This window comes from Strigops habroptila, chromosome 1 (genome assembly GCF_004027225.2).
Source record: "Strigops habroptila isolate Jane chromosome 1, bStrHab1.2.pri, whole genome shotgun sequence".
In the NCBI taxonomy this organism is placed as follows: Eukaryota; Metazoa; Chordata; class Aves; order Psittaciformes; family Psittacidae; genus Strigops; species Strigops habroptila.
The window spans coordinates 33,413,263-33,441,044 of NC_044277.2; the positions used below are offsets into that span (position 1 = coordinate 33,413,263).

At 38.1% G+C, this 27,782-nt stretch overlaps 1 protein-coding gene across 1 annotated transcript in view; it reads left to right on the forward strand.

Moving 5' to 3' along the window:
- EYA1 (EYA transcriptional coactivator and phosphatase 1) overlaps window positions 1–24,700 on the forward strand; it is a 151,216-nt gene extending 126,516 nt beyond the window's left edge. The window contains exons 14-19 of the mRNA XM_030507115.1: window positions 11,206–11,264; window positions 11,454–11,614; window positions 11,820–11,934; window positions 12,249–12,370; window positions 14,364–14,464; window positions 22,681–24,700. Of these exons, the coding sequence (XP_030362975.1) occupies window positions 11,206–11,264; window positions 11,454–11,614; window positions 11,820–11,934; window positions 12,249–12,370; window positions 14,364–14,464; window positions 22,681–22,761 (639 nt within the window). The 3' untranslated portion in view covers window positions 22,762–24,700. The remainder of the gene's footprint in view (window positions 1–11,205; window positions 11,265–11,453; window positions 11,615–11,819; window positions 11,935–12,248; window positions 12,371–14,363; window positions 14,465–22,680) is intronic.
- The last annotated feature ends 3,082 nt before the right edge of the window (window positions 24,701–27,782 follow it).

Here is a 27,782-nt window from a genome sequence, read left to right on the forward strand (position 1 = left end):
TTAACAGTCACTGTGTTTAGGTTTGGTTTGTGATAAGCTTTCAGAATGCTTAAAAGATCAAGTCTGTAGCACCGCCGTTAGAGATGGTATTATCTTCCACTCAAGATGAGGGAAAAATTGCATAGAATTTAATGATTATCCCCAAACCATACGGCAGCTTTATGGGCTTTAATTGTTTGATCATTCATAAAGAAAGTTGTTGGATTATGAAGGGGTTTCTTACTGTTTTGGTTGGGATTTCTTTTTTAAGCAATACGTAGTGGCTATTTAAGAGATAAACACAGCAGGTTTGAGTGCTTCCTGCTCTTTGTTTTCCTCATGCACAATTAACCCAGCTCTATTTAAAACATTTCATTCGCAAACTTGTCTCAGAGCATTGCAAGACCTCGGAGTAGCTTTGTGGCATCAACTTCCTTTGTGCTGGGATCACCAGTGATATACAAGCAAGGAAGAAAATCAACCTGGCTGTGTCAATGTCAGGAAAAAAAAATTATTTATCCAGTTCAGAGCAACAGTGTTGTTGGTAGGTGATTAACCTCTCTTGAGTTAAAGTGGTAGGTTTACTGACCCAAAAGTAAATATTGACTAAGATGATGCCAAAGAACACAAATTTCTCAAGAACGTTACATTTTGCATTCTCTCAAACCAGAAAAATACCATGTGCGTTCTTTGATATTCTAAACAATATTTCTTCACTAGAACTATTTAGAAACAATCTATGAAATAAATGTTTTTTGTTTGAAAACAGTTTTCGAAAGAGCGTGATAGTTAAAGGTGCCGCTGAAAGCAGAATCAGCTCTTGGTGACTGTTGAATGCAGTCATTCATATTGGTCATGTGAATATTTATTGCTGGTAATATAAAAAGTAAGAGTATAAAAATATAAGATTTGGCTGTGATCAGAGGATGGATCCCGGAAAGTCTTAGCAAACCTTTGACCCTCTACTTCCTAATTGTTTAGCTGGACATTGAATAAGAAACAACTGTAGTCACTTATTGCAAAAACAGGTAGGAAGGGCTGTAGAACATACTGAAAATAGATTTATGGGGAATCAAACTGAAGAAAAGTCCAAAACAATTGCATGAAAGGCTGTTGAATAAGCCCGTTGAATGAGAATCTCCCACCCACCCCCAAATACTGTAAGGATGGCAGCTCAGCTAATCCCTAGTCACCCAGACTAGAGTCATCCGGGGCCCTACAGAGGAATATCTATTCAGAAATGCCTTTTCTCCTTTGGCTAAAACAAGAGTTCCCCTACTCTTGATATTTGTAACGTCTGTAACGAGAACCTCCCGACCAGACTGTGGCTAGGTGTGCTTTATGAGGAACCTGTGATTCAACTTCTGATAGTTCACCTTCAGCAACAGAGGGTTCTTGGAAAGCCAGATGTGATTATTCCAAAAGCATCAGTAGAGCCTTTTTTTTACAGCACTACATTATTTGTAGATGTAAACCTAATTTTTAAGGTACTTTAAATCCTATGAAGAGTAAAAGAGTTCAGTTTGTAATGACCCATCAACAATTGTGGACTCCCTTCCAGCAGGCATTGCAGCAGTCATTTTAGCACATTCAGACTGAGACACAAAGCCCATCTATTTGCATTTAGTTTTCCACAGTAGCAATCCAGGAACAGCTCAGTTTGACTGCAGGAAGGAAGGAAAGAAAAGAAAGGAAATACAAATCATGGTAAGGAATTTTCCCTGATACGTATATGATGGAATGACTGGAAATAGTTTCTCATCTACATAATACTACAACCATGGGTGACTTGCAGAAAGCTCATGAAGTTCCACTTCATGAATGTGGGACTAAATTACGGTGCACATATAGCTGTAGGTAAATGAACAGAAATGCAAAACAAAGTCTTCAATCATAGGCAGAACTGTGGCTTTGCTGGTGTGTGCAAAACCCAGCTAAAAGCTTTGACCCATCCAAAATGCATCATGCCTGACTCTTGTGGAATGTGCTGCTGTGGTTCTGTGAGTGTTAGAGCTAGGAAGAATAACAAATACCTCCTTAGCTTACTTGAGATCATTCCTATAGGCTTATGCAACTTATTAACCACTTAACTTCTTTCACGTGGCCAGTCATGAGTACCTTCACACTAGGTGCCACTGAAAATAGATCCTATATGATTTTCTTTCTCAAGAAAATCAGATGGAGTGGTCTTTGCACAGTGGTCAACGCAGTTCAGCTGAAATACATGGGAGCCTATCAAGCTCATAGCATCACTTTATCACTTTATTTACTTTCTTGTTGCTTCTCCCTTTCTCTAAACGTCAGGCTGTAAGGTGGCACAAAAACTCTTGCCTATCCAGCTGGTACTCTGTCCTGGTTTCAGCTCCTAGAGCTCTGGCAAAGCAGATGGTCCTCTGCTCCATCTGCGCAGGGCAGTGGTGCCTGAGCTCAGTCCTTACTTCTGCCACTGTGAAGTAGCATAGGGGTCAACATCTGCCCCACAACACTGAGAGGGGAAAGAAAAGGAAGGAGAAAAATGCAGAGAGTTGTGCAAAGGTCCTCAGGCTACCCATAGGAGCAACGTTTTAGCTGTCTGTACTGGCGAGGTTAGCAGAAATAATTTTAATCGCAGTCTTTGCCCCATTAGCAGATAATTACAAGGATGGAAGACTTGCTAGCCCAAAGCATTGTAGCTTTCATTTAAACACACGTATTTAGGAGATCATCAACAGCACCAAGACACAGCAAGTTTAAATTAATTGGTCGCGCAGGACTGAAAGAGATAGTTCACATCTTCTTGTGAAAATTTCCATGTGAACCTCTCATTTCCTGAGATGTGAGATATTGTTTTCAGGCTTTTATGGAAAAATCATTCTTTTTATAACTTTAATTTTGAAATTGTTTAAAATTTAAATATATTTGAACAACCTTTGGTATATAGTTTCAATAAAATGTGTATATTCCTAAAAGTATACTTTCAAGTGGATACGTTTGGGAATAATTCATTACATGCTGACCAGGTTCATGGCTTTTGTTACTTCTTTAAACACATTCATATTTTATTTTCACTGGCTTTCATTAGTCATAGAATTTTTTTCTTTTTACAAAAATATATATCCACAGATAACATGAATCATGTTGTAAAGAAGGTATTTACAATGTGAAGTGCTGAACTTTTAAAATAAGGTGAATTTGACATTTTAAACTTAACAGTGTCCTTTCCAGGAGTGACACAGACTCTTTAAACAGATAAACTTGAGTCTTATTTAGCCATTTCTATCTATGGGTAAAATTCTTTCTCTTTCACCCTCCTCTTTGCTTCTCTTTTCTTGCAACCTATACAGAAATAGAATAACAAATTATTCTGTCAGAGTTACAGCAAGAATTGTTTGAGAGGCACTCTCTAACACTTCCCTGATTAAGATCATACCTTATAGAAATAGAATAGTTTTATGTTTTATCTTATCTGAATAACTGGAATGTAATGAGCGTATTCAGAACGATAGGGGGTGTCTCTGAACTGGAACCCGAACAACAAATCTACACCCTAAAGCAAGCAAGAAAGCTCTGGGGTTTGGAGAACTGCACTTACTGTTGATTGTCCTGAGCTTTCCTGACCCTCTGCTAGCAGTATAGTTTTACATTTTGATCTTCTTTTTCAACAGAAACTTTTCAATGTATCGAGTAAAATATACTGAGACACTATCAGTCCTTGAAATACCTGCTTCATGACACTTAACGAAGAAAAGAAAACTAGCAAAATATAGTTTTGCTGTGGGAATGTAACTGGCACATTACGTTTGCTATATAGATACTTTTATAGGTCATGTTTTAAATTGGATTCTTCCAGTTACAAGTTGCAGCTGAAATGAAAATGTAAACCTTGATTTTAGTGTAGCTACTTCAATAAACACAAGTTGCAGAATAAGAACTGTATTTATTTTGGAACAAACACTGTTTACTTTAGTAGTATCATATTTAATCCAAATGCACTTGTTCGTGTGACCAAGCGAAATAGGATTTTAATCACTTTTTCTATTAGAAAAGAATGGCATCCGTTGAGCGTTCTAAAAGGGTTATGTGTTCAGTGCAACAGAGCACTTCAAAGCCATTGGCTATGAAAATGAGTTTGTTAAATAATTTCAGTTCTTAGTCCTTAGTGTTTATAATAGCTAATAGTATGTATACCTAATAGCCTTAAATTGTTTTTTTAGTTTTGATGTGCTATTTTAGCAGTAAAAGGTGGGGTTTGATTTTGGGGGGTATTTTTTTCTTGTTTTGGGGGGGAGGAGTGGATTTATTTTTTTTTTTACACTATAAGCTTCTCTTTATAGTCTTAAGTTTAAAATGGGAGTGTTTTGAAAGCCTTCACAGCCCGATTTAATTCCTTGACTGTTCATCCACAAATTGTCAGACAGAATGAAGTGGATTTCAAGAACTCTTTGTTCTTCATATCCTGTGCCTGACCCACAGGTAATCTGCACCTTTTTTCTTCAGTGCTGAATAATTGTGGTGGGAAAGAAGAGAAAATGTTAGGGTCACAAAGTGCAGGCTAGACAGAGATGACAGGTCCTGCCAATTGAGTGCCAGTGCTGAGAACCTGCGAACCATAGTCTCTGCTCTTTCACATGGATTTGCGCTGTATGTTAACAGGCACTGCACGATGATGGGTAAGGAAGTTCAACACTTCAGCCTTTGTTGCCTCGGCTTGAAAGGAAGTGCAGGGGGTTTTGTATATTTAGCAAGTACAGAAGTACAGTAGAGGAGCATTTGGCACAGGCCATACATGTATGTATATATACATACACAGGATATAGGTGTGCTGTTGTTCTATGTAGTGTCAATTTTCTAATCTGTATACATACCAGAGATTTTGATATCCTTCTAGTCAAGTGAAAAACAGAGATTTATTTGTCAAGTTTAATGACTACTGTTAAATAATGTTGGGATCCTTACATGTTATTTTTCTAAAGTTAGAACAGTGACTAGTTGAAGAAATCTGCTTCTTATTTTGCAGGAAGGTAATCACAACTATAAGTAAAAAGATGTAGAAACCAACAGATTTATAATCAAAAATAGTCATTCACAAATGGTCATTCCAGCTTTGGAATATACAATTTTTGCTTAGAAAAACAATTTCTGACAATCTGTAAGCCTGTGCTTCCTGAAGAAGCACGTTGTGACGGCTTATAGAAGTGACGAGTATTTGTGGAGTATATATCGTAAAGGGTGTATATCTTATTTCTGGAAAAGACATAAACAGAGGTACTGCTATCACAAAACTGCATTAAAAGCACAGCAGTGTACACTTGAGGATTTTTTTTTTCAATTAAGTTTTTTTCAGATACATCACATTTATAAAGGATTGCAGCTTTAAGTTGTTATGCCAGATCTGTTCTCACATGTACATGACCAAATTTCTCTACTGTTCAGTAGGGAAAATGAAACAGTGGATATAATTGCGTAATGACAGATATGAGATGAACACAGAATCCCAGTAATCATTTCCTGTGAGTTGGCCATCTTCCAGGCTGTCTCAATGGGCATGCTGATGTAAAGGCAAAATGAAATTAGCTTCTTCTAAAGGGTGGTTGTTGGTTGGGGGTGAGCTTCACTCTCTAGTTTGACTTTGCAGACTAAGGTATTGAAACAATTAGTTGACAGAGTAATGTTAGTTTTCTCACGGTAAATTAGGATGGTTAACCAAATGTGGAAATGTATTTTAGCTATAATCAGCAGATTTGGGACTGTATTACTTTGGCATCTTCTGAGGTTATGATCATAATATTATTCACATTATTCCTTTTCATAATGTGCAAACTTGTCCAGAGTTATCTTACAGTCAGTGATTATTCAAAGACGGCAGAATTATTAGATTTATTTTTGTTGGGTTTGTAGCATGAAATGTAGAGGATCATCATGCTAGCCATTACGTCACTCCACTTGGCATGTAGTGTTGGCACAGATAAGAGGAACTCTTGTAGCAGCCTTAATCTCTTTTTTTATTATTATTAATTTTCCTACAGTAAATTGAGTAGTGAGGCATATTTTACATAATTATGGCAGAAGTGCACAACTTGGCGGGTGGTAGTGAAGGAGCAAAGTAATATAAATATTTGTAGAACATTTCTGCGATAACTTAATGCTTTGCATATGAATCTTTGTAAAGATCTTAAGTTACTTTAGAGGAATTATTCCAGAAGACTACATAGGTCCAGGCATTTTAGGAGCTGTGAATGATGACTGTGGAGCATCTCTGGGAGCTTTTGGCTTGTCACACAAAAACAGAAATGAGAAGGAGAAAAAGTTAGCAGGAAGGAGTTAGCAAATGCTTTGGGAATGGAGAAGGGAGAAGACACAAGCTTTCCATGTACAAGTCTTAAGCTAGGCTCATCTAGTCATTCATTATTGATTGTTGTTTTTCTTTGGCTTACTGCATTTCACCGGAGACATATTTTCACTTAGCAAAGGATTGCACCAGTTTTAAGGAGCTCCTGCAAGCACGTATCTGCTGCTACTTCAAGCCCCAGAGCAGAGCTGATGGGAAGGAATGTTAGCAACAAGTCTCAGTTACTCCATGCGAAGTCTGTTGGTTTAATTGAGATTTGTTTCAAGCTAAGCTACCAGTTGTGGCACTGAAAGGTGTGAGGGACACAAACACATGGATCCGTGCAAGCCGGATGTGAGAGAACAGCAAAGGGCAGCATGGACAGAAACTTCTTAAACTACTGTAGGTAGGCTTGCTGAGCTACACATGCTGACACTCTCCTTTTCCCTGAGGCTATTGGCAAGTCCAGAGACAACCCCCAATATCACCATTAATATTGTTGCTCTAAGCATGCTTCGGGCATGTTACTAATGTTTTATATCACCTATATAGTGTCCTCTCTCATCCAAACTTGCAATTTAAAATTATGTAGGAAATGTCTCCTTTCTCTCCCTTGACAATAGCTTTTGCTGGCGTCTCTCTCCTATGACTTTTAAATCCTCGTACATTTCACAGCTTGCTCTCTTCCATGCTGCTGTTCCAAGACTCGCTCTCTCCCCTTGCAGAAGATGAATTTTCTCTCTGACTCAAATTCTTTCTTAAAATGTAAATCCCCATGAAACCTTTTGAACAAACCTCCCCAGCTTCCAGACACCACTTATTTGACATAGCTCTGGGGGTGTTGCCTTGGGCAGCTGCCGGGCTGCTGCCAGGAGAACCAGTCCCGCTCCCACCACCCAGCCCCAATCTCCTGCTGTTTCCCACAGCGCCCATCAAGCTAGTGTGCTGATTGTAAGAAAACCCAATCGATTCAGGTTTCTGAACAGCTTGCCCTATGATATCTGGCTATGGCTGTAAGAGATCTGCAGCAGAGATCTGAAACAGAGCAGTGCCACTTCCCTAGACTAAATTACCCTTTGTGAATACCTGTCCTATCCTATGTCTGCCCCATACACAGAACATGCATGTGGCACCATGAGTAAGGGCTTTTAAAATTTCTGTATGTTTTAGTACCCCAACTCTAATTTTCAAATTAAAATTAAACATTCTGGCAATGGTTTCATTAAAATCAGTGCAAGTTACGTAGACCTGTATGGGAACAGGATTTAGACATCTAAGATGCTTTGCCCTCCTGAAAGTACTGTCCCTGAACTATACCAAGCACATTTTGCTTTTCAGGGATTAATCCCAAAGTGCAGAGCTGCATCTCAACCTGTCTGACTGTAATCCAAACCTTCAGTACAAACATGTCATCACTTGTAGCCTCTCATGAAGATCTTGAACTGGATATACTGAAGCTGCAAGGTCAACACTTTTAAGAAAAAACACAGCTAGCTGCATAATCTTTACACATAAACCACAGGATATTTGCTCCTTACTTGCCAATTGAGCCTATTTTAAAAAAGAATCCAACAATTCTAATGTTCTGCTTTGGAGCTGACTGTTAAACTGATTCTATCATAATAAAATATATACGCATAAATAACATGTATTTATAGTCTTTCTACAGGGATTTTCAATATTAATTTCAGGAATTGCTTTGCCAAAGAAATTGGGGGGAAGATACCAGTACTGTATTTCCTATGAATATTTTACAAAAGTGGCAAGTATATCTGTAAAAGTTTGAAATGGTAAACCTGCTGTTTAGCTCTAAATTGGCTCTTGTCACAGAAGCTTTTTGAGGAAGTACTTGAAGACTTTATGAATCTTTATATTTTATTAAAATACGTCTTTGAAAACTGTACTGGTTGGAAGTGCAGATTTTATTTGTTGGTCAAACTTCATTTTAGCATATCCCTGATTATGGTGCATATTGAGTTAACTGCAGTTTTAGAATGTTGAATACATGGGTGCTTGCTTATATCTAATCAGGGGACTGAATAGTGTCTCAGGTAGTCTTTGCTCATGAGCAAAATGCTACACACAAAGCAAGCAGGTAAAAACAAATACAAGGTGTTCTGAAGGAACGTTGGACCAGATCAATTAGTCGTGGGCAGGTAACTGCCTTCTTCGAAGAGTTATTCCTAAATAACTTTACTGCTAAATGAGCGGTTTTCCTTCCCATGTGCAAGATTGAAAAATGCACCCATCACTCATTAGCCCAAAGTCTGAGTCAGCTAGACAGCATGAAAAGTACCTGGCACTCAAAGCTCACATTTAGCCTCAAAGCCGTGTCCTGCCACTCAAGAGGAACAAAACAGTCGTGCACTGTTTGTGACCTTCCTTTAGTTGTAACGTAGTGTCAATTGCACTGGTCTTTAATCCTTTCCAAATTATAACACGTATCTCTTGTGCTTTAATTTTACTTTATTCCCCTCCTGACTTGATTTTTTCTTCTTTTATTCCTGACAAAAGAGGATACTATCTCCTTCCATTATATTCAGTATTTCAGCTGAGATTTGTGAAGTTTGTGACCTTTTCTTCACTTTGTTTGCTTTCTTGACACTGTTTCTATACCTTTACCCACCAATTTTTAGTCTTTGATTTCTTTTCTGGGTTTTTGTTTCCAACATCCCTTTCTTTCACTACCATGATTTCTATTTCTGATGTATTATTTCAGTTCTTTCTAACCACCAAGCAGATGGTTAGACAGAAGGGGAGGATGTCTGTGATGTCCCAGAGCTTGTGATGGTCCCAAGGCCTTACACTGTAAATTAAAGTTCTAAATCCTCAGGTCATCTCGAATTGTGGGATCTAAAATGTAGTGATCTCTTCCTTCCAGCCTTTATCTTTTGCCTGAAAGAGTTAAATTTGGAAGTTTGTTGAGAAGATGAGCTTCTATTTCTTCCTTTGGTTTTGTGGTTACTAAACAAATTATTTCTTTTTCCCGGATTTCTATTTTGAATCCTCTTCTGTAGCAATTTTTCCAGTTGTCATTCATAGTTTCCAAGCTGGGGAGAAGTCTATTGACTTGATAATTTTCACTGCTGTATTGACAACTCGAGCTTAAGTTTTCTATCCATGGAGAATTTGAGAAGTCACTGAGCAGTGGAAAAATAACTAAAATGGGAAACTCATGGATGCAGGAGGGTGTACCTTTGTTAGCTTACACTCAGTTTATATTTGAATTGTTAATTTTGTAGGTATTTGGGTGGACAGTTGCTTTCAATTTTAAACAAAAAGAAAACTTAATTTCTGTGAATTTGATAACTTGCTGAAGAAGCTTCCATTTTTTTTTTTTTTCCTTTTTTTTTTTTTTTTTTTTTTTGCCAAGTTGATTTTCAAAGCCTGGCAACATATGTTCACACTTGTAGTTTCAGCTGTGTCTGTATATCTAATTCATTTTGTCTGCCTGAGGAGGAAATTCACTATATGGTAGTTAAATATGAGCAAATGTAGTGTTGTCTTTCTTGTGCTGGTTGTCACTCTTATGTCTCTCTCTAGCATAAGCTACCTATGCATAAAATAGAAAAGAGTACACATTACAGTAAGAATAACTATATGTGCAAAAGACCATATTTAATTATTCAAAGCATTAGAAAAGTTTCTGAGGTGTTTTTTGTAGACCTATGCTTTTAAAAATCTAGAATCCACAGCCATCATGTGAGGCCAAAGAGACTTCTTCAGCTTTTTTCTTATCTGAGGTTGTTGACCTCAGGAGAGGAGGAGAAGGTTACAGGGTCAAAGTCTTTTCCTCCTTGGAGCTTGCTGCTTGCTGGGAGAGGGTTGGCTGGAAAATAGATGTTTTAGAAAAAGGGTTGAGGGTCATGATTTTAATTCTGTTAGGGAACAGCTGGTTTGAGTTTCTTTCCACTTCTATCTTCCCTCCCTTCCTCACAAATCCATGGAGAGAGAAAAATTTGTTCAGAGGAAAGCAGTAACACAAAAATAAAGGATTGCAGTATTTTCATGTTTAAAATACATCATGTTTGTTACAGGACTTCACATTAAAAGAGAGAAGAGGAAATTATTAAAATAATTGAAATCCATTATTGTTTCAAGCACTGAATTGAGATTGATCTAGAGTGCCAGAGGTTTATTTGTTTTCCTGCCAAAAGTTAAATTGTTAATAGTGATGTTCTGATGGGTTTTTTCTTTTTTGTGGATAAACAATATGCATTACAATTTTTAATTTAATGATGGACAAAGCTAATTATGAGTGCGCTGTGTTAGATTGCATATAGTCACTGAAGAAAGATGGTTTGATTTGGCTATTTCTGTTCAGATTTTCTTCAACTTGGCATGCTGCTTTCATGCACTAAGACCAAAGAGAGAGAAGGAAACTCACAACTCTCAAATGAATGGCAAACTAGGAACAGATTTTTCATCTGCGCTCCTCTGAAACACTGGCCTCAGGCTGTGTTGGTGTGTGGCTCAACAGCAATCAGAGGTCATAATTTCATTGGCGGTTAGCATCAGGTTTAATTTTTCTAATATGTTACATTTACCAAAATGTCTGGTTTCAGTTACACTTACACACTGACTGAATCAGCTTTGAGCAGCATGATGTTTTAAGGTACCTGAAAGGCTGCAAGAATCTTTATGGAACACATATGCTAATTGTTTTTAACCACTTTCCTTTCTAAACACAAAAATGTGTTTTTGGAAAGCCATTTAACAGTAGTAGCTGATGATGGTGTGCATTTATTTTAAGAAATGAGCACAAGGAATAGGTAAAATAGTTGTTTTAACAAGACTGCCATCTACTGATTTCCACAATTAAAAATATCCCTGATGAGTGGATTGTTCATGGTGTTTTATAGCTTTACTTCTGTGATTTGCAAGATCAAGAAAATTATAAAGTCTTTCTCTTGCCTTAGGAATGCGACCAGGTTCACATTGACGATGTGTCTTCAGACGACAATGGTCAAGATTTAAGGTACAAGAGAACTGAACAAGATAAACCGTTGCTTTGCAAGTTCCTTCCTGGGAAAGTGATGAACTGCTGTAACGGTTACAGTAGCCCTCTCTCATTTTAGCTGTCCTAGCCTTTGCAACCCAGCAAAGTGGTGGTTGAATGTAGCCTGTTGCCTGTTGTTAATCTGAGGATTTTCTTATCTCTGACTAGCACCTACAACTTCGGCACAGACGGCTTTCCTGCAGCTGCCACCAGTGCAAATTTGTGCCTTGCAACAGGGGTGCGTGGAGGAGTGGACTGGATGCGAAAATTGGCTTTCCGCTACAGACGAGTAAAAGAAATATATAATACCTACAAAAATAATGTCGGAGGCAAGTGACTCTGGAGTATCTAACAAATATAGAAGTGGTAAAAGGGAAGGACTTTTGCTTTCTGTTGCTTTTTTTAATTTGGTAGTATTCAGCGAGCTGTTTAGTTTGCAGTGTATGGAAAATTGTCTCTGAGCTAATGAAAGCAAAGGAAAATGACAGAATGTTACTTAATTTCAGTGCAGAAATGCCCTTATCTACTCTACAGGTCTTCTTGGTCCAGCAAAAAGAGAGGCTTGGTTACAACTAAGAGCAGAAATTGAAGCTTTGACGGATTCTTGGTTAACACTTGCACTGAAAGCACTCACTCTTATTCATTCAAGGTGAGTACAAAGAGTATGGAGTAGTTAGGAAACTGTAGGATGTCTGCTGGTGATCTAGAAAAAGCTTCCTGGCCTGGTGGGCAAAATGCTGAACCTGGAGGACCTCCTAACTCCTTGTTCTAGTCTGATCATGCCACTACTTTGCTTTCCCGTAAGATGGAAAAAAATAATAACCTTCTTTGTAAGTGGAAGTAATAATAGTGAGGGTTTCTGATGGGAGGCATAAGGTTTTCCTTTTTCTGTTATTGATTTGGTTTGGGTTTTTTTCTGTTTTGCTGTGTTAAAAAAGGATGTTTGCATTTTCTTTTCTACAGGACAAACTGTGTGAACATTCTTGTAACAACTACTCAGCTAATTCCAGCTCTGGCAAAAGTCTTGTTATATGGACTAGGGGTTGTATTTCCCATAGAGAATATTTACAGTGCAACTAAAATAGGTAAGCTATTTTTATAATGTTGTGATACATTTGAAGCTGTAATCCTAAATAAAAATACATTGTAGTGTATATTTATTTCTTACAGGCATTCACTAACAATTACTGACATTAGTAATACCTGATCTCAAGAAACACTTTTCATGCTAAAGCATCCTAAAAGTGCTTTTCAAATATCTGTCATGATCCAGCACAGAAAGCTTCTATAGCTCTATTAACACTGATGCAGCATCTGTTAGGAGGAAGTACAGTTGTTTTTTGTCATCATTTCTCAAAACTGGGAGGCTATGTAGCAGTTGAGAAGGCTTTTTAGTAGGCTGTAAGTGCAGAACACTAAAGTCTGCCCAGATTAGCAGAAGAAATTCTATAAAGGTAAGCCCTGGCTCCGTTTGTTGTTGGGCTCTGGCGCAAATTTTGGTAAACAATTTACCAGAAGCAAGAATGTTTTGCTGTGGAATGTGATTATTTAAGTCCATTCATGCTGGCCATAATAAGCTTCAGCAAGGCAAATGTTTATTTCTGTTTTCTGGTTCAATATAAAAGACGTTATTCTGAGTATGTAGAAGTACATAGGACCAGATGGCAATGGAGCTTGTAGTTTTTAATGTGATTATGACATATCTGCTCTGTCTCAGATTCCCTCAAAATTGTGAGCTACATGAAAACATTTTTCATGTGTTCTTAAGTATCTACATGCAGGAAGCTTAAATGGCTGAGAAAAAATGGTTGGTTATTTTGTTTGGTTTTGTTTAAAAAAAAACAAAACTGGAGAGTTTTATGTAGAAATTTGAAAGCATTACCATAAAAGATTTAAAACTGTTCCCTGGGTAGAAATATTACAGCACTGTCTGTCAAAACTTTAAAGTAAATTAAAACTTTGAATTATAATAGTCTAAATACACATTTTAATTAAAATGTATTTTAGTAAATATTCACTTGTGACTTAATGTACACAGGATGGAAGGTTGGGTTTTTTTTTTTTAAAAAAAACTGCATTCAATCACTAACTTCCACAGGAAATCATGAGATTTTTGTAACATGACATGATTCATAATTTTCAAGCACTGTTTCAATCTACTTGGTGTTGGAAGTTTCTTATGCCTGGCACTAGTATTAAAGGTTGTCATTTAGTAGTTTGGCTTCTCTGCTCGCTAGAAACCTTTCTTTAATTTCCAACTTACTTATTCTTACACTGGTGTTGCTCTGTAGCTGAAAAAACTATTTTGAAAAATAGAATTTTTCTCATTGGTTGCTGTAGACACACAGGTATGCCTGTACCATGACCAGGCTGAAGTGATCTTTCAGAATGGGGACATTTGAGAAAACTCAGCTGTAAGCATTTACTTTCTTTCTGTTTTACCATGACCTCAAGCTTACTAGTATCAGTACCTGCATGTAGGACTGGAGTAGCAGGATCATTTCCCTAGGTCTGTGCAGTGAAGCAATGAACCACATTAATGGATCCCGGTGCAGAATCAAGGATCTTGCCCACGTATTGGATTACAGGCATTTAAATCTAAATCTTTTGGGTGACCTTTAAGTCAGGATACTACTGTTTCAGGAGCTGTGATTAATCTTGTCACAGATTGTGGTGAAAAAGCTAGAATTTCAACTCAGATTCAATCAAATTTCTCAGTTTGGGATACTGGCCGTAAGCAGCCAATAGAGAATTCTTCTGGTACGGAAATTTCAGAAACCTGTCTCAGATTAGGGAAGGAGACAAGAAAGGTGATATTGTAGACCTCTAGTATGCTGTCTCTACCATAGCACGTGTACTAAAGGACCTCACGGAGCAGATTTTAAGAGTGCTTGTCAGTTGCTGTGGCAGGAGTAAAGCTGCAATCAGCCTTGATAAACCATCCCATGGGAGAGGCTCTTCTCTCCCAGTATCTGTGCTTATATATTCAAAGTGTTGGGGAGATCTGTGGTAAAAAGTGATTTATTGGATGTCATCCCATCACCACCTATCCTGAATAGCCTGATCTTTTTCTTTCAGGAAAGGAAAGTTGTTTTGAGCGAATTATTCAAAGATTTGGAAGAAAAGTAGTGTATGTTGTTATAGGGGATGGTGTCGAAGAAGAGCAAGGCGCAAAAAAGGTAATGTCCCTTTTTCAGTGCGGGTTGATATCGAGAGCCTGAAAGCAAAATTGTCTTTTCTTTGATGTGGGACAGCATGCATTGATATTTGGGTTTTGTATCTTTGCTTTATGAAATACGTTTTAACTATATCTAGTAGAAAGCTGCATAAAGCTGTAGATAATGACGTGCCCTGCTGTTCTCCAGAAGACACATTAAGCTAGCTGTGTATGTTCGATGTATTTCAAAAAGGAGCCTGAAAATGGACCCCAGCTTTTGTGCCAAGAACTAATAGTTCTGTTTTCACTGGCATCCCAAAATACCGTATAGGATTTTAGGAGTATAAGCAAGAAATGGCAATTCTTTCTGGTCAAAGACAGTGTGCAATTTGACTATATGAAATACTTCTATGTCGCACCCTGAAAAGGTATGTAGCCCTGAAGTAGGTATACATAAATTTCAGTTTTCTTGTGCGTCAATAATTTGGGTTCTGTGTTCAGGTAACTGCTTGTCCTGTTCATAACCTCAGTTAACTGACCAGAGGATACTCTTAGACTGTGTCCTTTTTATTTTTTGCTTTCCTCTGGTAAGAAGGCAAAAATTCACTTTTTTATCCCAGTGTGGTGTAAGCTCCATAAAATGCTCCAGTAAGCTCCAGTACTTCCCACTTAAAAATAGGTAGTATTCCTAGTCTTGCTATTCTACCCAAGCACAGCAGATACAGACTCTGCTTTGAAGAATGAGGCATAATATTGGCTATTTGAACAGTAAGAGAAAGAGTAGGAAAAGGGGCATTTCTGTTCTTGCTTCCTTTTACAGGTATTGCTTTCACACAGCTGCTTTTTTTACAATGAAACTCTCTGCGGTACTTCTATATCTGTTTCCACTATAACTTCCTAAATTGGAGAAGTGAAACTAATTAGTCTGCATGGTGTTTTAACAACCATTGAATGGTTTTGCTTCATGAAATCTGGGGTTTGTGCCCCTGAAGCGTTGCGGGTAGGTTCCCGGCTTGTCCCGGCGCTTCGCAGATCTCAGTTTCATATATCCCTTTGGTCGACTGAGGGGAACAGTTTGCTCCTTTCTCCTTCAGAAATGCCTTTCATCTTCGCGGAGAAATGTTTTCCCGCTGTAAATGATTACATTTTAAAAGCTGCATTTAAGATCAGGGAGGGGGGAAAATTCTTCTCTTTGTTCCTTTTCTGGTGGTTGGTGAAATAGTGTTGTATATGATAATGGCAGGAGTAGTCCTTTTGGTAACATTATCTAATTCGGTGGTTTTTTTCAACAGGAAACGTGATTCAGAAAAGCGTAAGAAAAAGCCTCTCCAATTGCTAAGACAAGTAGCAGTATAGAAAGTTCCTTTGTGCCATTAGTTCTGTGTATTCTTTCTCAGTGGAAGGAATTTTCAGATTCAAAGCATGTTAGATGCTCTGGATTAAATTATCTGCCGCAGCAATGCCGGAGAAGTCAATAAGTAGACGAGCAGCCCTGTCTTTCTGCAGAAACTATTAATTTGATTAAGGAAAATGCTTATGTGATTCTTGTCCTGCTCACTACTCCACTGAAAAAGAAACCACCATATCACACTGTGAAAGCAGTATTTGCCTCTTAAGTTTGGGCCTTGCATCTTGCAAGAGCAAGAACCACATGGTGCCCTGCAGTGCTAGGAACTGCTCCCAACTCAGATGATGGCTTTTTGGTTGTCTGCCCCTCAGGTTGTTTTTAGAGTTAGTAGGAGGAGTCAACATGGGAATGCACCTTAGTGTAGGCTGTGCTTCAGTTTAAAGATGTATGCCCTGTTTTAGGAATAAATGGTATCACTGTATTAGAAAACAGTAAAAGCCTAGACCTTCTCTGGAAAGCGTGCAAACAAAACAGGAGATTTCCCTCCCAAAAAACACCCAGACCCCAGCAATCCAAAGTGGTATGATGTACATATACATTGCGTTGCTTATCTCCTGAACTTTGCTAGCTGGTTCCTTCCTACCTTCCTTCCCATCAGCACCTTGGATTTTGTGATATTCTCAGGGCAGGAATGGCTTTTGTTATCCCTTTGCACAGCACTTTGCTGAAGGGGTTTGGCCTAAGGTGAAGCTCTTAGTATACGTACGTTTCTTTACACTACTTAGTAAACAATACACCCTTCTTTAAACAGCATTTCATTGATTACATGTGAACTATAATGACTATTTTAAAGTGAGCATGTAAATTCAAATGTATTTAATTTGAAATATTTTTTAATTCTGTGTTTGTTACGTAAAAAGAGCTGAACTTTCCAGCTTAGGAGGTGAGAAAGTTAAGGTTTGATATTTACTAATTATTTATCAATTGCTTCATCATAAAACAAAATTTGCATTTATGTCCTTCATTCACAGAAAGTCGTGATCAGTACAACAATAGGAAAAATAAAGGACACATTTTTTTTTTTTAATTGACGTTATTGTAAAAATCACTAGTAGAAACTTTTTAATAGCGTTTCATATATCATTGCTCTTTTGAGAAACATTTTTATGATAGGCTGGGTTTTTTTTCATAGAATTCCTCTTTTGATTGACGAAAATAAGTACAATCCACTGAGGAAACCACAAGCTCTTACATTTCACATGGCACAGGACAAGCCATGGTATCAACACCTTTGTTTAGCTGTTCACCTCCAGCAAAATATTTTATAAGACAATTAAAATTCTAATGACATTTGCGCTGCAGAGTGAGGAATAATCGTACCCTTCTGGATCAGTTCAGCAACCAGCCAGCTTGGCTGTAATGCCAGGGTTCACGAGGAGGTTGCTACCTTTGGATGAGCTTTCCTGGGAAAAGAGAGAGAAGAGGGTAGAGAGAAACCAGTGTGGGAGCCAAGGGGTGCTTGGGACAGCTGCCAGCATCCCTGTGGGTGCTGTGTGGATCAGAGCCACTGCATCTGAGTACCACTGCGGTTACACAGCTATTCGCAGAATAAGTTTCTGGGGTTTTCTGCCAGAGATTCCATTGTCTTGGCATTTTGTTTTGCTTTGCTTTGTTTTGTGTTTTGTGATTTTTTGTTTCGTTGTGTTTTGTTTTATTTTATTTTATTTTGTTTGAGCTCATCTTTGCCTTTGGACACACAGTAGGGAGATACTAATAAGGCAGAAAAAAAACCCTCAACTCCTGAGTTTTTCTACTTAGGAGAATCCTCCAAAGGATTTCTAATTTGTGAGAGGAGACAAAGAGGGAGGCTCTCTGCACTGAGAAGCTGGATTTTACATCAGGTGATTCAGGAGAGCCTGGGCAAATTGGCTTCTCCCTTTGTCTCCAAAATGGTCCTGCTGCCTCAGAGGGAAATTGGGAGGAAAAATCATAAATCTTTGTGGAGCAATAAATAGAATATAAATGGGTATCCAATATGCCACTGCTTTTAAGCTCACAGTCATACTGTGCTGGTCAGGTTTAGGGTAGGAAGTAAAGATGACCGCTTTGCAAATCTGGCAGGAACACAACAAAAATACCATGAAAGATGACAGAAACTGATGAGTTTTCTATTCAAATCCATCACAAATCTCAGGAGTAAAGTTTTTGTACAAATATGTATTCATTTGAGGGAAGGAGTATAGTTTGCACTTTCTGAAGTTGCTTTCAAAAAATGGCTTTATTTTGCACATGTATTAATTGAAACACTTTATTTCGTTGAAGAAAATAGTTGAAGTTTGGTTCTTTTAGTAAATACACACTGAAAAATAACATTGCTTCTATGTCAGAAATAAAATACCTTATTTTCTGACTTATTTAATAATATTGCAATTATTAGATTTACTAAATTAATAATTTCAATTTCCATGTTTTTTACACCAAACCCAAATTCAATCTTTTGCCACTATATTTCATTTCAAAATGCCATCACAAATCATTAAAAATTTCATAAATATATTTATTACCAAGTGTCATCTACAGAACTATTAATGTTTTTTAAAAGACAAAAACTTCATATTTACTTGGAAGCTATTGAAATAGTACACAAAATCATTGGTTTAGTACCAGTCTGGATGCATATTCCAATATGCAATAAGAAAAGCTTTCTTATAGTTTCGTTAGATAGTACAGCATCCAGTTACACCGCTTATTTGTTAGTGGTTAGCATTTGTCATCCATTCTCCCACAGCAGCAAATGAGATATTAGCATTTTTCAGCGTGCTCAGAATAGAAGACACATGCTGTACATGACATGTGTGCTAAGTGTTGGCAGGGATGGCTTTCTAAAGGCAATATTTAGTAAATATGTATATAAAGGAACTCTTGCCCAGTCACTGTGTAAGAAAAAATGTACTTCTGTGATTCTGTCTCATGGGTGTGTTGCCACTTTTGACAGGGCTGAATACTTGTGGATAAATGGGGCATGTTAATACAAGAATAACATGTAAGGTTTATTATGATAATTTTGTTACTTTAAATGTTTTAGTTTCGCACGATCATTTGTTACCCTAGATAAAGTGAAAATTACTGTATATGCCCCGTGAACACATGGATATATATGAACATATACATGTGTGAGACTGCACATACATACACAAACATATACATAAAGATATATATATAGATATGTATCAGGTTTTTTCCCCTCCTTTTAGCTATGAAGGCTGTGCCGTAGGATCAGGCTGAGAGAGATCTGAATCAGCTGCATTCAGCCATGCACAGAGCACCAGTGCAGATTCCAGCCCCGTGCAGCCGCCACGTTCCTGCCGTGCTTTATTTCTTGGGAGTATGCTGCTTGTTTTTTGACCTATATGCAGGAGAACTGAAAATAATTATGATCCTGAGGTTTACACAACCTCTTTATTTTCATTGAACTCCCCAGAATCATTCCACGCCTCACTCCTGTAACTGTATGGAGTAAATGGAGGTATGCGCCTTTCACAGATGGGCATAAATAAAGCAGAGGATGCTTAAGTGAATTTGGAATAGAAAGATACAGCCAAAATAACGATCACTTAAAGTTTTGGTTTAAAATCTGACCATAAACAGCTGAGGGTAATCCAAAACTTGATATTGCATATGGGCATCTAGCAAGAATCACTGTAATTTCATTTAGCAGAAGCTAAACTTTCTGTTAAATCAATCAGGGTCTTTAACTGCCTTAGCTGCCTGGTGTGTGTATGCTCTGTGATGCTGAGGTTGTTACTAGGGAAGCAATATAATGCTGGAGCTGCATGAAGTGGGAGCTGGAAGCCAAGAGTTTATTACTACAATTCTCCTGATTCATTAGTTTGCTGTATGACCCTGGAGGGCATCCATGTCATTGACTCCTGGCTTCTGCAGACACACTATGCAAATGCAGGTGTCCACCAAACTCTTCACTATGCCATGTCTTAGGCTGTTTACACATCCCTGACCCGGTGGTTGTGGCAGAGCTGGTGCCAAGCTGACTAGGAGAAGCAGGGAGCTATGGCTGGCTGGCAAGGGAGAGCAGGTAGGTCCTACCTGGCAGGGGGCTTGTGGGAGAAGAAGGAAACTGCAGTGTGCAAGAAAGGGAGGCAGCACTGCTGAGCACCGCTGGCCAAGTGCAGTTGGCTGGCAAACACTGCATGGACCTGCTGCAGGCACAAACCTGTGCCTGTTTGTTCTTCATGTAATAGCCCTATCAGATGCTATAAATTCTGCCAGGGAGCTATCACAGCCTAAATAAGAGATAGGTGCTTTATGCACCTATGCTTTAGATAGCTTTTGGAGAGTCCAGAGAACAGCATGATGAGGTATTTTTGTTTTGTTCTGCTCTTGCTGTTTCATTTCCTGATCATGGTGCAAGAAATGAATCTTTAGGAAAGATTTGAGTTGGAAAGCAGTAGTGTCTGACCTGGCAGAGCACAGAGGATAGACTATCTATAATGTAACAGGGAAGAAACACTGGGACGTGGAGTTGTGACTGAGTGAGCTAGTTGCATCTAGTTTCTGTTGCTGGTGGAGCGTCGAGACAGTACTCTGAAAGTCTGTCTGTAGAAATAGTAGGTGTCGTAGTCAGTGTTTAACACTTCCTTCTTAAAGAAAGGATGAATCTGTAAAAGTGCTTTGGAAATATAAGCTTTTTTTCCATCAACATCTGAATTGCCTCTGAATTTGTTTGGTTTGTTCTCTCCATAAGCAGCTATTGCTCATGCATTTATCTTCAAGCTGAGATTTACTCATCTGTTTCTTAAGGCTTTGTAACAATCTAAAGTGAAGCAGAACAGAAACTCTTCCAGAGATGCTTCCTTGTGGGTCATTTTATTTTCTTCCTGAAGAAATTGCTTTGCTTTAAAAGCTAGGCATACTCTGAATGTGGGCATCTGTTGATGCATCCATGTTGCATTTTAATTCAGATCAGGAGTGTCATAACAAAGCAGACCTTCCAGTCATTCCTCCTCACTACCCTTTGATTAACATCCTGGACTGGTTTTAGGGGAAAAACAAACAAACAAACAAACAGATTTCTTTTGTATAGAACTGAAGAACAATATACTGTCCAGGTGCTCATCAAATGCTCTCCATCTGCTAATGGGAACTTTCTCTATGATGACAGACTAGAGCTATACTGAAGTGAAGCCCCTGAAAGCCACTTCCTTCACTCTGCAGTCCTTCTAATTGTGCAGCTCTACTTAATAACGCTTGTCCTTCACTGGGTGAACATTTTCCAGATTCCTTACAATGCTCAATTGCTGATCATATATGAGTCTTTTGTCTTGCTTATTAATAATTAATTCCATATTATCTTCTCTGACTCTCACAAGAGCAACAGTTGATTATTGCACAGTTGCCATTTGACTTCAGAGAGACTTGCCACTACTAAATGGTTACATTTCTTTTTAAAATCTCTTCTTTATTCTCTAAATTCAACCCAATTCGTCATCACATCATTATCTGGATTGAAGCAGCATTCTTCTAAAATAATAGTTCTTTATATACTGACAGACAGTTGTTTACCTGAGCTTCTAAAGACAAATTTGTGATAGGCTCTGTGCTAAAGCGTTTGCCTTCTGTGATAGGTGTGAGGTAATATTACAGGGCTTATAGTAAATATGCAGCTGGAAACAGATAGTTTCACATTGTTTTCAAGTTTGTTCTCTAACTTAAAATTTGAGAAGACATGAATGAAAAAAGGAGGTCAATGTTGAAGTGCTAATTGGAAGTGATGGAGTTTTGCCACCAATTTTAATAGAATTAGGAATTTACTCAGGAGGTGCTGAATCAGGATGAAGAAAGCCTCACTGAGAAGTTGTTTGGGGAGCTCAGAAGCTACTGTGATAATAAATTGCTTGTGGTTTGCCTCCTAAAGATGCCAGGACACAAGCTGACCCAATGAAAAGGTGAACAAGATCATGTTAGCCTTCAGAACATTGTTGAATTGAAAATGTTTTCCCATGGGATTTATAGAATATTTTCCTGACAATAGTTGATGGTTATCTTTTTTATTATTATTTATGCAAAAGTTCTTGCTGACACTATAATCCCTGGTTTAGAATTTAAAGATAGTTCTTAATCAGATTTTTACCCTTCATGGATGAGGTAATTTGTGCTTTTTCCTGGTATTGTGTTTTTGGTTTATTCAGGTTCTTTACAAACATATTTGTACTCCAGACAGATTTTATTACAGCTATTTGGAAAAAAAAAAAAAAAAAGGCATTTATTTTAAAATTGTCCCATATGGAAAAGATGTTTTAAGATCAGTGCTAATAATGAGTGATGTTATACAAACCACTGGGATAAAATTCCTTTCAAAGTGATGTGAGCAGCACATGAGCTAGTCTGAATCACCATGGCTATGTTCTTAACTCACCTGCCAGGGATAGTTCAACAAGGAGCAAACACGTTTTGATAGTAAATAATACTTTCACTTCCTCTATTTTTGTAATCACATTCTGTTCCCTTCCTCAAACTAACCACATGCTTCATGTTTAGGTTATTTTTCTTATTTTTTTTTTTTAGAAATAGTATCTTCTTCCGCAATGTGCTAAAATCTGTTTTTCCTATAAAGAGATGAGAACCCCCTCCCTTCCTTATAATCTCCTCACATGTTTGCCATTGTTCCTGTTGGTAAATAGATTAGCTATTACTGAGAATTTATGCTGAGGGGGTGGGTCAGAGTAACCAGAGATAAATGTGAAGAGCTTGAGGGTTTTAAGAGCTCTTTTTCTCTCCTTGCAGCATTCCCTTATCCTTACAAAAGGCAATGGGTGGGTCTAAGTGCCATAATGCTTGGGCTTATTTTTACATCTTGTCTATGCTGTTCACAGCATGCTATGCCATTTTGGAGGATCTCGAGCCACTCTGACCTTATGGCCCTTCACCATGCCTTGGAACTGGAGTACTTGTAACAGCTCAGCAGCACTTTCAAACCTCAGAGCCTCCTTCTGCCCGTGTATGGGATGCCTGTGTCTTGTGTCAGCATTGGACTACAGAACTTTGTGATTTCAACATGTTGACATACAGCTGCAATTGGTCTTAACCCTTGCCCTTTCAGTAAACGGAGGAGCATGTCTTTTTCTTCAGAACAGCTGTTGACTCTGGTACTGCGAGTCCAACGAAAATAAGCCATGCGAGTGTTTGAACAACTCATCTTTACCGTATTTGCTACCAAAAAGAAATAGAGAAGGAAAAAAAAAAAAAAAAAGAAAAGGAAATAAAAGGTTCATACCTGTGAAGAAAAAAAAAAGGACCTGCAAATGCTTTGTAGTTTTTAGACTCTTCAATGTGATACACGCCGATTCTTCAACACAGCAAACTTGATTGCACAATGAAGACTGAGATTTTTCAAAATACCAGTCGAGTAATTTTCTTGTAAAGAAGGTTTACTTTTTGGTTTCTCATACCCAGGGTACTCTGTACATCTTTACTTATTTATGAACAGACTATATTTTGGCATCATATAACTGAGGATATGTATAATAGGATTGAAGGCTATTATAAGCCTTTGCCTTATGGTACAGCAACTACTTTTGATTTTAGCACATTACAGAGTAGTTTAAAATATGTCTAATTTAAACTAATAGGTACATCACTGAGACAATCATGTACAGGAAGAATTTTTTGTGTAAATTTGTAATAATGAATGATTCTTTTACATATTGTTAAGGTAAATGCTATTGAAAGATAGTAATGCCTTGTTGGTGAAGAATGAGGCCACGTGTGCACAAACTGTTGTGCAGTGCCTTATCAATGCGTTGGTTATAAATATGTAGATAATGAATTTTTTTAGATAAATTTGTCAAGACCAAAAGCATGGATGTCAAGTGTCAATAGGAATTGGGTTTTGTTCTTCTCAGCTTTTTCTCTACCTTTTTCTTCTCACCTACTCTGATTATGAAAAGATCAATTTCTTCCCCCCGGCACAAAGGAAATACAGATAAAACACAACTGAAGACGAGTCCTTTGCTGTCTTCTGTTTCCTCTTTTAAAGTTAACATATTAACCATTTTTTAGAGTATTGAAAAGTGAATCAGGAGATTCATTCCATAAAGAAAAAGAGAAAGAACACAAATATATTTTAAAATGTGACTTAAACTGAAATCTTGGTACTGAATAGTTTTTGTCTCATCCAAAAATGAAGGCAACTATCATCATCATCATTTTTAGAAATTAGAAATGAGAATATTTTGAAGAAATTGAACAAAAATACTCATATAAATTTAAGTTTTTTAATCCTCTTCCACCAGGAGTCAGATTTCCCTAAGATATAACATCCATTGCCGGCAATGGAAATACTGAAATAGTTATTGCCAAGGAGTTCAAATTTGCTTTTGTCTATAACCATTTACAGGACAAACCTAGACTGTGTCTGTCTGTGACTTGTGACTTTTCTAGTCTTGAAGGCCATGAGCTACTTGGTCAGATAAACTGTTAGTCTGACTTTTCGGTTTGAATTGTACCAATTCCCTTTGCCCGATTTAAATCTCTTCATTAAAAAGAAGCCTCGGCTTTGTTGGATCATTTTTCCAGCTTTTCTTCTTGTTTTCTTTTGCTAAAAACACCAGCCTTGAAACAGCTACCTGCAAAGCTACAAAGCACCAATGTAGCTACAAAACAACACCCTTCTCTATTGGAGGAATCATATTGCTGCTAGAATTCAATGTTTGTGGATTGCTTTATTACCAACAGAGAGGTTTTTATCCTACCAAGACTTTGCACATATGCTTTACCCGATATGAGTGCTGGAGTTCATGCAGTGCTCACATAGGTACATAAAGCACATTGTGGGTAGTTTTTAGAACTGAGAGTAAGATTAGCCTTTTTTCCTCAAGCAAAGTAGACAGTGATGGGGGGTTGGTTGTCTTTTTTTTTTTTTTTTTTTTTTTTGGCTCTTTTCAATTTTTAGTCACTTGCAGACTGAAAAATACAACGGTTTATCTGGGCCTTATTGTACAAAAGTGTGTTGTGTCCACAATTGTGTACAGAATTCTTCTTCATTAATTTTGTTTTAAATTAATAAATTGATTTGTGAACGTATTAGACAAATCTTGTCTTGTATGCAAGTCTATGATATTTCTGCTCTCTAGAGCGGGAACAAGGAGACGTCTCTCATCTCTGTGCTGTTCCAAGGCAGAAGTTGTTCACCTGTTTGTGCCCAGCTGAGACATTAAATAGAATAAAAAAATATTTGTATCTAGTTCACAGAAGGCCCAGTTCGATGGGCAGCAGTTGTTTTGCTTATCAGCAAGAGCTAGATGAGATCAGTGCAAAATAGGGACTTGGTGCATGGTGTCCTAGAAATGTGTGTCTAAGTGACTCAGGAGTAAATGCCTGAACATTAGGTGCCTTGATGCCTCTGAATGTCATCCAAAGCAATCCATGTGCTGAATGGGTGAGTCCATCATTCAGACATCTCGCTCTGGGCCACAGGAAGCGTTTGATCCTCTGAGGACCAACAGGCTTGAATGTCACTGCACTGACTGCAGTGCTCAGGTGTCTTCCTGCACTGCCCATAAAGAAGCACTGATTCTTTCACTGAAATAATTTTTGAGGTTTTGGTGTTTAGGCTGGTGGATGATGACCATGATTTAGAGATATCCTCTTTCATCATTGCTTCTGATCTCAGATTAGTCTCAAACCAAGAACAAGAAATTTCAAGTCTTGCTTAGCTCCAAACATTCGCTTCCAGAATCCTGGCAGGCCTGTAGCTAAACATTATCTGACATTACCGATGGAGGCATGTAGCCTAAGTGTGCTGCACTGTGAATCAGCTACGTTGATACATGAATCACATACTTGTATTTAAAAAAGTTGCCTCAGGTGCCTCGTTTATTTTAAACTTTTGCATCTTAAAATTATTATATGTACAGTACTATGGATGTTTTTGAGGCAAAAGAAGCCAGATGCAATATATTATTCTGCTATAATCCATTAGAGCATTGAGTTTACAGTGGCAAATCACAATTACAGCTTTACAAACTTTTGCTTATACTGTGAAGATGAAATTGAGCTTTTTGTTTATATTTCCATCCCTTTCTTTTAAAGCTGACCAGCTAACAAATAGAAGCAAAACAAGACCAACCAAGGAACTGCTTCTATGTATGGGACACCACCATTGAAGTTGGATGCTCAGAGTTAAAATTATGTCTATATGTTTTCAGCACAGCACCAATGATGCTGGGAATTAGACCAGTGAAGTAGGCACCTAATTCTCTTCTGAAGTCAGTGGCTTTCTTTTCTGAGCCTTGAGAGGCTCAGAAAACTAGTTATTTTTTAAGGAACTTCATATGAAGACCCTACTTAAATTGAAATCTTGTAAGAAAGCAGAGATCCCTGCTGAGTGAAGGGCATCATTTTATGATGTAGGTAGCTCATAAGCTTGGGGTCTGCTTTTTGGGGCATACCAGTACTCCTTGAAGTCTCCATTTCTTAGATGCTCTCTTATAACAATGTTCAGCTGTAATAGCTTTAGTTCTAGGAATAGAATGCATCAAAATCATTAGACCTATGCAACTTTGAGGTAGTGCCAAGAAATTGAAATTAATAATTATTATTTATGTCTTTCATGGCTGGAAAGCATGCTCAATTAGTAGTATCTTAGCCTCAAAAAAGCTTGCAAGCCAATAAAATATTGCTAGAAATTGTCCTTTGCCTTTTCCTTCAAATTCCTTCTTTTCTCAGTGTTGTGATTCTTGAATTCTGCCCTGCAACATGAGTAGAGGATGGGTGTCAAGAGACATGTTGCTTTGTGTCATATGCCAAGGAAGAGGCACAGTCCTGCACCAGTCTTCCTCTGTTCTTTGACAATGGCAAGGCTGCACAGCTGCCACTTTTGTCATTCTACTTTTAGCCAGGGACTGGCTCTAACAAAACCATCCAGCTCTTCTGTGCAGGCAAAAGGCTAGAACAAAAAGGGAAAATGAAGAGGCGAACAGTCAGGTCCCAGGTTGAAAAAAAGGAAGAAGTGTGAGGGTTGGAAGTCTCCAAAGAGGATGTGTAGGTAATCAGGGAGGGTCACTGAGCAGAGCACCCAGAGCTCCCAGATGGCCTTCCAGCAGCTGCCCGGTGCTCTGTCCAGGCATGTGATGGGACAAGGGACTCAAGAGACCCCACAGTCTCTTGGCTAGCCCATCCCACTATCTTCATGGTGTGGATGGCCAGCTTGGCCACAGCAAGGAGGACAACAGCATAACAACGTACTGCACTGTAACAACATGGGCCTCAGATCGGGATGGTATAAATCAGGAGGAGGCTGGTTGCAATCCCTCTTCTGACTCCCTCTGAAATGCTTGCCCTGTCCCCATTACCTCTGCACAGTTGGGGTGCAGCCTCTCTGTGTGCCAGGAAAATAGAAATCTGATGGGTACATGTCCTGGAGTCCCTCCACAGCCTGTTAACCATGTGAACCTCTCTGTAATACATATATATACACACACACACACATATATATATGTTGCCAAGCTTGGTTATGACAGCAGATTTTAAATGGTGTGTCACTGAGCCTATTGCCTGACTGACTTTAAAGCAAATGGTTTGCAATAGAACACACCCTTTACACTCATTCTCCAGCAGAGCTGAGGTTAATAAAACTCTTATATTTGACTGCTCAAATCATCCATCTCTATAACTGTTTGTCAGCATTTCTTTTTGTGTGAGTGCAAATAAACTTTCACACTCTGATACATTGGGGAAAAATATATTTTTCATATTGTACTAATATTTTACATTGCCATTTCTGGATTTTAAGTGGCTATTACTTCCTGCTAATGGTGTTAGAATAACAGCAGAAGGAAAACAAAAGATTTGGATTTATCCAAAGGAAAATACAGCTCTGCCAGCTCCCATGGAAGCCACATGACATTGCCAGCTAACACCTTGTGGAAGTCAGCCCAAGGCACAAGTATGTATGTTATTAGCGATCTGCCCTTTC